This window comes from Phalaenopsis equestris, unplaced genomic scaffold (genome assembly GCF_001263595.1).
Source record: "Phalaenopsis equestris unplaced genomic scaffold, ASM126359v1 Scaffold000202, whole genome shotgun sequence".
NCBI lineage: Eukaryota > Viridiplantae > Streptophyta > Magnoliopsida > Asparagales > Orchidaceae > Phalaenopsis > Phalaenopsis equestris.
The window spans coordinates 3,243,679-3,254,709 of record NW_018164644.1 but is presented as its reverse complement, the minus strand read 5'-3'; the positions used below and the strand labels follow the sequence as shown (position 1 = coordinate 3,254,709).

The 11,031-nt window shown below is 33.4% G+C and overlaps 1 protein-coding gene and 1 long non-coding RNA gene across 3 annotated transcripts in view; both read left to right on the top strand.

The window, feature by feature from the left end:
* LOC110022756 (probable transcription factor At5g61620) overlaps positions 1 to 2,844 on the top strand; it is a 13,603-nt gene extending 10,759 nt beyond the window's left edge. Inside the window, exons 2-5 of the mRNA XM_020721848.1 lie at positions 1,505 to 1,716; positions 1,809 to 1,901; positions 2,243 to 2,326; positions 2,419 to 2,844. Of these exons, the coding sequence (XP_020577507.1) occupies positions 1,505 to 1,716; positions 1,809 to 1,901; positions 2,243 to 2,326; positions 2,419 to 2,622 (593 nt within the window). The 3' untranslated portion in view covers positions 2,623 to 2,844. The remainder of the gene's footprint in view (positions 1 to 1,504; positions 1,717 to 1,808; positions 1,902 to 2,242; positions 2,327 to 2,418) is intronic.
* A 2,643-nt stretch (positions 2,845 to 5,487) lies between these two features.
* LOC110022847 lies at positions 5,488 to 7,247 on the top strand. 2 transcript variants are annotated; one of them, XR_002293816.1, is made up of 4 exons: positions 5,488 to 5,816; positions 5,972 to 6,040; positions 6,480 to 6,531; positions 7,110 to 7,247. It is a non-coding gene; the product is annotated as an uncharacterized LOC110022847 (long non-coding RNA). The 2 variants fall into 2 exon arrangements; XR_002293815.1 differs by lacking the exon at positions 7,110 to 7,247 and having other exon boundaries at positions 6,480 to 6,918.
* Positions 7,248 to 11,031: the final 3,784 nt, after the last annotated feature.

Genomic DNA, 11,031 nt, shown 5'->3' with positions numbered 1-11,031 from the left:
TGAGGCTTAGGAGAGCAAGGGAAGAGATCTTAAGGGTGTGAGGCTTAGGAGAGGAAAGGGAGAAGAGATCTTAAGCTACCACAAAGGAGGAGAGAATATCTATAGAGTTAGAGGAGGAGAGCATCTTGAGGCCTTGTATCAAGGTGTCGCTTGAGAGGGAGGCCATAGAAGGAAGATGAGGGTTCATCTCTATGTATAAACTATGTATTCTCCATTTCTTTTGCCTTAGTGAAATATTTGATTGATTCCCTCCCGTGGACGTAGATCCAGTTGGATCGAACCACGTAAACGATCTGTGTTTGCTTGTGCTCTTTTTCGTCTCATTTCTATGCCAGGAAGTACATATCTCACAACATCTGGTTATCAGATTATAAATAATTAACAGCTGCCCCAAAGAGACCCTTGGTCGCCACTTGGAATTCAATCTATCATCTTCGAGGTTTTCTATATTTAAACCTATCAACCTTTTCTAATTGCTCAAACTTCCCATTGGCTACCAGGACAATCACTCTGAATGCCATTCTAATTCTAATTTTTCATGATTGCATCTATTGTCTATCAATTGATGCCAATGATTATCATCACCCATTTGTCACTTCCCCTTTTTAGACTAGCATATACATTTTTCATTGCCTATTCTTTAACAATCGTCATTGCCTGGTCACCCTCTCTCGCGAATCACAGAAATCATCATTGCACAGAAGTATTTGTACCACCACCTTTTTTTACCATAAACTTTGATGAAAAAATGGATCTTTTCAGGCTATGAGTGTGCTCAATCTAGGCTATTGCCCTTCACTCAGTCGGATTTTTTAGGGCCAAGATGGACTAGCCTTATTCCAATTATGAACAATGTCGAATCATCTAACTATGGGATAATACAAGTCCCGTATTATATTTTGATGTTGCAAGCTACAGTACTGTCATTGCAGAAATTTCGGAAGATTTCGTTCAGAAAACAACATTGACGATGCCTTTTATTGTCCCTTGAACAAAAAGAATAATACAAAAAACTACTGCTGTATTTCCCTTATTGAAAATTGAGCAGAAAGATTATGCATCAGTTTCTTCACAGTTAACTTTTATCCAATTACATACATACCACTCAAATTCCCATGTATTAACATATGTAACAGCTAAACTTAAATTTTTACATACATACCACCTTACCTACATGAACAAATGCATTTCAATGTATACCACCTTACATGCATACGTACCACCTTGCATACACCTATACTTTTTACATACATTCCAATGTATACCACCTTACCTATGCATGAAGAAATGAATTTCCCTTTTTAAAAGTCAAAATACTCATGTTTTTTATTTGATATGAAAGATTTGGGTGATATAAATGTAAAAAGTACTTTTGAGGTGTTATATATGCAAATACATATAGAAATAGGGCGGTATGCAACTATGCATGTATGTAATTATTGGCGATTATTCCTCCATTAGATTTCTGTCATCTCTACAACTTATTGAGTTCTACTCTTTTTAGGAGTTCCATGGTCCGAAGAGGAGCACCGAACATTTTTAGCAGGATTAGAAAAGCTTGGAAGGGGTGACTGGAGGGGAATCTCCAGAAACTTTGTGATGACCAGAACTCCAACCCAAGTCGCCAGCCATGCTCAGAAGTATTTCCTTCGACAAACCAACACCAGTAAGAAGAAGAGAAGATCCAGCCTTTTTGATGTTGTCATCCATAAAAAAGTAAGTTCTAAACATCCACTTAATCTCAGCTTAGCAGCAGGTTTAATTTATTTCCCTTCTTTTTATTATGCTTGACAACCATTTCATTAAAGTTCACAAACTCTGGCACTTCCCCAACCTCACCATTGAAGAAGTCTGATGAGAATTTCAAGGTTTTTGAACGTCTAAACCCTGACAGTCATTCCGTAAGTGCTTCTAGCAAAACCATAATATTACTAAGGGACATTTACATGCATGCACACCACCCAATTCCTACGTATTTACATATCTAACGTCTAAACTTTGATTTTTATCATTCATATTACATAAAAAGTATCACTAGTTAAATCTTTTAAAGGCCAAATACACCTTTTTATGCATGGGTAACGCGGCATATATGTAAAAAATAGAGATATATGTAAATACATAAGAATTGAGTGGTATGCATGTAAATTTTCCTTATTACTAATTTTGGATAAATTCATCGTGTGAATTAATAGAACTATATGCTAATCTGAACTTGTTAGAGTAAATAAAATGACTGCAGGCTGGGTATTCATGCATCACCACAATCCAATTACCAGCGGCTAGCTGTAGTAGCACTCCAATTCCACGCAAAACCAGTTCGACTGTAAGCTTCCACTTTGTCTTCCCGGCCTCCAAAAATTACAAATTTCTGCATTAAACTTGCATGAAAGTAAATAATTTCAAACTTTTTGACAGGAATTAGCAGCCCAAAACATGAAGTTTAACGTTTCGGATCAAGCAGATCCTTCTTTTTTCAAATTAAATTTACCTATTAGCCCACCAAAAAAATTGGCCAAGTCTTCGGCCATTGAGAATAGTGATCTGGAGCTCACAATCGCGCCACCTCAATCTCATCATAACCTAGCTAAGTTTTCGTCAGGCATTATTGGAGTTGTCTGATTAGGTGCTTCCACAACCTGCTAATTAATGTTAGAGATCTTCAGAGGAATTAATCTCTAAATTTTGTAAATGAAGAAATGTTTCATTTGCAGAAAAAAAGATGTTATAAACTTGTTTATTAAAATTTATTTGCAGTATATACGAGACGTTTGTAGGTTGTTTTAAAACTCTGTTGGCTTTGAAAAAGTTGGGAGGGGTCTCCATCTGTTATAAGTTTGCTTACTTGGTAAGCTTCATTATGCTAAAGATGATGATTATTATTATTATTATTATTTAGAATTGCTTTTGGGGGTAGAAAATATCCATTGAGGTGATGGTGATGGGTTGGTGCATTTAGTTTGAAGTGGTCCATCCCAACCATATGCTGTACTATTTTAGGGTGGTAAATGTATCATTAGCAATCAAAACTTTTTTAGCTAACAACTTGTTGATGATTGATTTATGGAACTTGGCTCTAACTTTAATGAATTTTATGATAATCTTCTAAAATATGATTTTAATCAATTACAGATACGAGAATTTTGACAAATTCTAATGGGTTTTATTATCACTTTATGTTTGCAAAACAGAGATTTTGCTTTAAAAAGCTCTCGATCAGCGAGTTTATATGCTTTGATCTGCTTCGAAATTAAGAAAAAAATGTTTTCTTAAGGTTTGCATGAGGAAAAAAATATTATATATGTTGGTTTATTATATTGGGACTTCACAGATTTTAATCGGAGAATCAATCATCCAATTGGCTATGTTTGATAAACTTGTTTAGAATCTTTCTCGAGACCCCACTAAATGTTGGATGACCCGCTATGATAACAACTAGTCGCCAAATATATTTGATGTCTCACGCTTCTGCAGCAACAAAACCTTAAATTTGTATTTATGTGTCACTCGCTTTTCTTAATAGTATGATATTAAGGGCAAAATAAATTCATATAAATGACATCAACAATACTAATTCAATTCGGGCGTATATTTGAAACAATAACTAAACATTATACGGTGCTCAAAAATGTTATTTTGAATTCTTAAATAAAACAAAATTTTAATATTTGGTTGTTGGTCAAGAATTTTAGTTAAGTTGACCGGTCCAACACGAATTGCATTTACGTCTTCGAAAAAAAAATAATCTATATCTATAATAACAAGCCACCGGTAATTCATTAGAGCCTCTGAACTAAATATATTTATGAATTTAGTTATGAAATTTACTAAAATTATAACTAAGTTTACTCTACTTCTTATAAATTTAAGAAGATCAATATATAGGAGGCGCATGAGATCCACGCAAGCCACGGCTGTGTATGGTGTAAATTGGTCCCTTTCATTTCATGATAGAAATACATTGGATGTAAGCAAAACCAACTAGAACATGCAAAATACCAATTTGGGTAAAACCTCAATTTGGTATTGAATGGAAGTTATGAGCATATATCTAAATGAAAGAACAAAAGACATGTAGATTAATGTGAATATGGAGTAAATATTAGGTGCGGACATATATAGATGCGGGCGACGATGTGAATTCAACCATCCCACTGTGTGCACGGCAGCATGGTTGAATCCACCTACCGTCATCCGCATGCGTGAACGACACACCTTATGTTTTCTCGTGAATATGAGCTGAAAGTACTTTGGTGTTGATATTTTATTCTTTTTCTTTTAAAGATTAGGTTGGTGATTAGTGTATAGAAAATTTACTGAACTTCAATTGAGACTTTATAAGCTTGTAAGAACTTCATTTCATGAGCAATTAATAAAATTCAAGAATCTCTAAGCTGCCATATAAATTATCATGGGATATCGTTCGGAGATTGAAAACGACATAAGGATATATTTGTAAAGACTTGAAACAATAATTTAATGTATGACTGTGAATTGTGAAAATAAGCAAGTTTTTCTTCAGGGATGACTAACAAGATATACAGAACCAATCAAGAGTATTTTATAACAGGATCTTAATTTATATGTTACTTCTAGGGGTGTAAACGAATTGAGTCGAGCTTGAGCCACTCTCGAGTAGAGATTAAGCTTGATTAATTAATCGAGTTTGAGCTCGAGCTTGAGTTTATTTTAATGAATTTGAGCCGGCACCTGAGCCTACTTCTTTATATTTAAAAAGAAAATAATATCAATTCAAACTAGTATATAATAAAATGATCAATAACATGAATATTTATGAGATAAATAATAAAAAATTACTTAATATAAAATATAAATTATATTTTTAATAATATTTTAAATAATTTAAAGTTAATATATTTTGAGTATATTTTATATTAATTGCTTTTATACTAGCCGGCTCACGACCTAAAGAGTTGAGTCGGGTCTTAGTAGAGTTCATCAAGCTCGGTTCACGAACTACTTGTCGAGTCGAGGCCAAGTAGCCTCATGAGTCAGCTTCGCCCAGTTACATGTACCATTAGTTGCTTCTCACACGTATCAACTATAACATCACATAAAACTTTTTTGTTTTATGAGGCCACTGTGGCTTATTAGTTGATAGCGTTTATAAGTTACTGAGGGTCATGAGTTTGAGTCTTGCCTTGAATTAGTCACAAGAGGTTGATTGGGGATCTGCTCTCAGGCCAATCAAATTAAATAAAAAAAAAAGAAAAAAAAAAAAAACTATAACATGACATACAATTAACTTATATTTTTTTTAAATTTAGTTGCCGTATTAAAAACAAATTATGCAGATGCAATCAACTTATTTAAATAATTCAAATAAGTTCTGATATCGCGAATAAATAATTATAATTTTTTGGCAAAAAAAAAAAGAAAAGAAAAAAGAAAACCAATGTGTGAACAATGAATTTCAGCATTATGTAATTTTTTCTCGACTCAATTGTGAGTCCGACTCGACGCTTTCCATTTTCCCGCCCACCCCTTTAGGGCTCTGTGCCCCAACCTCGGAGCTCGGACTCGTAATCACTCATCTATTTCTAGCAGCAGAGAATTAGAAGGCAATAAGCTCCCACCGATCCCTCGGCTCTCATCAATGGCGATGAAATCTCGTTACATCGCCGTAATTTTTAATGGTGAGGGTGAAGATCCTTCCATCAAGACGACGGTGATGAATCTTTCTCCGATAGATTTGGATGCGAAAAGGCTCTCGGAAATCTTATCTCGGAGAAGGTTGGAGTCGTTGGATCAAAGAAGGTTACAAGGCCGCGCGGCCATGCTCGATATGGCAAGAGGTAGTTCGATCGTTGTAGCGGTCGCGGATTGTTTTGGTATTTCATAGTAATCATGTAGATGCTGCCTTGTTGAATATTGATTTCGGTTGTTGTTTTTTTTTTTTTTTTTTTTTTTTTTTATTTTCTAAATGATCTGCTGATCCGGTTTTGCAAAGGACCTTGTGGAAGTACCATGGATTTAGCCAATATCGGAATTGGGGAACTTATTTGGATGATCGGATGAGGTATGTTGAAGCAGAGACTTCGATTATTTATTTATTTTTTTAAGGTTTAGAAATCGTCCGGTTAATCATTGTCGTCTTTTAATCCTTTATTGATTGACAAACCGGCGTAGAGGGTAGGTTTTGTTAAAATCGGCTAAAAAAAAATTCATTCTAAAATTTTGCCTCATCGCTTTGGCTCATCGCTTTGGCTCGTTTATTTCATTATGAACTTGATCCCGAGCGATTAAATATTTTCGAATTAAATTCGTTAAATTCACGATCCTAATATCACTATTATTGTTAACGATCCGATTTCAAGCCAGACTTTGTAATTGACTTAAAAAATTTGATAATAAATTTTGGCTGTAACTCTACTCATTTCATTTACTCATTTAGTTTGATCAATCCGAACTTTGAATCAATTTTTGAGCCACTAATGATCTTCGAGCTAAATTCACAGCTATAGCAGAGTGGGGAATGGTACTGGGGAAGATGAAGCGCCTAAACAGAAGGTAATAAACATCTTCACATTTGATCAGATTCAATATTATTCCGTATTTGCGTGCCATTAATTCCTTTCGTCGTCGTCGCATCTTTCTAGCCAGACTGAAATTGTTGTAGCTGTTAACATACCCAAACTTCTTTAGGTGTAGGAAGACGTTTTCACTTCCATTAATTTCCTTAAATGTTCATTTAATCATAAATTTACATTAATGATAAATATTCTTAATACAAATTTCAGCGTAAGAACATCAGGAATAGAGAATGATTTAAGCGTCTCTATAGCAAATTGGGAAATAATAAAATCGATGAAAAAGTTTGAGCCTAAACTCGCGCATACGATTTGGCTCGCTGAAATCGCGAGTGCCCCTTCCACTGAAAATGATCCCCGTCGATCAATTTTGGAGCTCAGCAAATTTTTCCTTTTCCTAAATGTATTTTGATTAAAATTGGGATTGGTCACCTTCACCTAACTTTTCTTGTTTTTTTACTTTTTTATCAGATCCATCCAATCATTAAGTTTGTAATAAATGATAGAAATTTATGGACTGGGATTTGAATGTAAAAATTTTAATAAAATTTTTTATAGGAATTTTTAGGTCTCGACAATTAACTACTGGTGGATGATGATGTTCATAGCGGCGTGACTGTTGGTGGGTGGCCGTCTGGACGTGCCGTCCCGACATATAGTGTTCAGGACGAAATATTTTCTCTTATAAGTAATAAATAAATTGAGGTAGTCCTGTACATTTTTATTTTTTTGCGCAAATTTTAGGTTCGCACAAAAACAAGTGAGAATGAGGGGCAAATAAGAGAAAAAATTTTGAAAAAATAACTGAAATACTTCTCCCTATGTTACTTGTCGCTTTTAAGGATTATTTGCTTTTTTTAATTATTTTTCAAAAAAAGGTTCCATTGGCACCACATGCGACTATGCACGTAGAAGTAACATGTCTAGCCAATGAAATCACGCCACGACATCCCTCTCGACAGCGAAAAAAAAACAGCGCAGTAACACGAGGAATATTCCCCCCTGTGTTATTCATGTGTTATTGCGTGTTATTCATGTGTTATTGATATGTTATATTGTGTTATTATAACACCAAGAATATTCTTAAGACACAATAACACATGAATAACACATAATAACATCTGAATAACACGGGGAATATTCTCGACAGAGAAAAAAACGACGCAGTAACACGGGGGAATATTCTCCCCCTTGTTATTCATGTGTTATTGTGTGTTATTCATGTGTTATTGATGTGTTATTGTGTTATTATAACATCAGGAATATTCTCAGGATACAATAACACATGAATAACACATAATAACACATGAATAACACGGGGGAGAATATTCCCCGTGTTACTGTGCCGTTTTTTTTCTCTATCACGCGGAATGTCGTGGCGTGATTTCATTGGCTACGCACGTTACTCTTAATATTTTTTCCACCACATGCATATGGCACCTCCCTGCATATTCTTCTTCAGCTAGGTCGATGTGAGCTTTATTTATATGAATTTAGATTTGAAGTAAACAATCCAGTCTTTTATTTTTTGTGAATTTCTTTTTATTTTATATATTAACTTTTTTATTTAGTTAAATATGAGAAATGCATGGGGGCAATTATGCACACATGGCACTTGAAATTTTTGAATTTATAAAACTAGCACCCTCTTTCCTCTGTATTTTAAATTTTTACTCAAATATCAAAATTCACAATGAAATTTCCAGTGATTTTTTTTTGTTTTCATTTGTATCAATTTGTTTTTATTGTCTTGCACCCAAATGCATTGGTTTGGAAGTTCAAAAAAAATAATCTGGGTGCTAATTTTATAAATAGCAAAATTTAGGGTGCCATGCATGAATTATCTTAAATAGGTGCAAATTCAGCACCATACATTTGAAGCAACTAACGGTAGCGGTCATGATTTTGTTAAAGGCAAATAAAAGGAATATGTTTTTCAAGCTATATCCATATGTTGCGTGATCAAACTTTTTTACGAAAATTACTCATTGAATATGTTTATGTTCTACGGTTAGATGTATTTATGACAAAATATTGGAAAGTTAAATTTTAATGAAATATTATTCAGGTTTTTTGCAGAATTAATAATAATAATAATAATAATAATAATAATAATAATAATAATAATAATAATAATAATAATAATAATAAGCAGTAAGCATGTGTACATACATACCCGTGTCAGGTTTGTACATACAAAATTCAGCTTAGACCTTTTCAAACAATGTCCGTTATTTGGCCCAAGAAAAAAGCTTACATTCAACACTTCAATCTTCCATATCAAATAAAAAGTATCATCATTACAATTTTTTAAAAGGAAAATACATATTTTCATGAATAAATATGTATCGCCAATTTGGCCATGCAGAGTGCTATAAAATAGGATTTCTAGCATCAATTTTTTGTTTTGAGGAGATTTAATCGGCGTTCTGCATCCATCCGATAAAACTTTGTTAGTTATACTATATGTATAGATAGAAGATGACGCTAAGACATCGTCAGGCCAAAACAAGTCCTCATCGGAGGCAATACTACTTTTGTCGGTCGCCTCGAGTCAATTGGTCGGCTAGTGTCAATCGATCGGCTAAGTTCTATTTTCATTACCATTTATGGTGATAAACTATTCAATTAAATTCTGAAATCAAACTGCAAATGAAAAAGTCATAAATCGCAAAGAGCAAGTCATTACTTCGAAAAAAAAGGGTTATACTGTGGGAGGATTTAAAACACAATAAACAGACAAAGAGCCGAAGATCAGAGGGAAGTGGAAGAGGAGAGAGGCAACTCGTCGCCACCGGAGAGGCGTGAGATTGTAGTGATCGAGAGAGGCGTGACCTAGGACGAAAGAAACGTGAGAAAGAGGGCAACAGTGAGAGGGGCATACGAGCTATAGGTTTCAGAAGAAATGCGAGCCGCGGTTCAAATCTGCAGTTCGTGTTTAACATAATTTTCTAAGTAAAGCTACTGCACCGTGGTTCTCAAACTCCTCATCCAGAATTTTCAGAGCGCACTACGCCAACTAAGCTACTATAAATTTCATTGTTGCTTGGCACATTTTAAGAGTTGTGTTTTAGGCCAAGGGCTGGCTTGTTTGATTGTCCCATTTCTTGATTGGCAATTAGTTTTGTCGTGGCGGCATTAGGAATAGTCCAAATTTCAGGAAAAGATATTTCGTTCAACCTAATACCTCTACCAACGTTAATATGAGATACTAGCTGACAATGTTGATCCCAATGTTGCACTAATCTTTTAATATTTAGATATAAGGTATTGATCAATTAACCAACAAGGTGGTGTAATTGATTGATCGAAAAGAAAATCATAACTCAGTTACATGATTCCCCAAGAGATTGGGCCATATTTAGACGTTCAAAGATAGAAGCACATAAAGGCTATTTGGATTAATCAAATATGGATATGCTCATAAATCTGCATATGATTATGTTAATTATCTCTAGGTAACAGACGAACACGCTTTCCTTTACCATTTATGGTGATAAACTATTCAACAATTTTAGCATAAAATTTACAATTTAAATAAGAAGTTTAAATTTTACATATTAATGAAAATGGTGGCTCTTCTAGTGATCCTAAATGTTCTAACAATTTTGATTATTATAAAAATAGTATTGAAATATCAAAGATTTTTTCAGTATTTAAAAAAGCATTTATGTATAATGATATCTCTCTATTAAATTAATTATTAATAATTTATTCTATCAAATTTGATAATACTAATTGATGGTTATGTTAATATGAGTTGGATTCAAGAGAGATTTATTCAAAGCATTTTCAAAAAGAGGTATAACGGTTAATCTCTGCTAAAAATAACTATATGCAGGTAAAATACAAATCATCAAATGCAACTACCTCTAAGAAACTAGATATATGCATTCCTAATTTTTTTATTTGTTAAAAGTTTAATCCAACATATTATTTTGAGAATTTTATTATAATTGAAAATCAAATCAATACCAAAAGAAAAAAAAAAAAAAAAGATAAGATGGGCATTCATCACACAATTTTTTATAAAAAACTTATATTTTACTTTTTTTAATAATCCTCAATAAATTATTTTTAATGAAATGAATCATATTAGAAATAAATTTTCACAGGTTAATATTTTAAAAAAAGATTTTGAGAAAACTCTCAAAAACCAACTTAATTCTCTGAATATTCAACAAAAAAAAAAACCTTAAAAGGTCCTTAAAAGGTATTAGAAAATTTTTTTAGAGAAATTTAGTGAGGAAAATCCTATTGCATTCTAGAAACGAAAAAGTCAAAAGCATTGGTCGGATATATATTGAGAGGTTTAAGGGTAAGTTGTTTATTCTAAAATACGACTCGTGGCTTACGTTTTATGTAAAAAGGAAATCGTGTTTTCGGATAAATTGGCAAAACACGTGATTTAAACGGTGCGCGATGTTTTCAAAAACGCCCCTGCACTTATAAGCTACCCCAAACAGGCCCTTAATCTAAT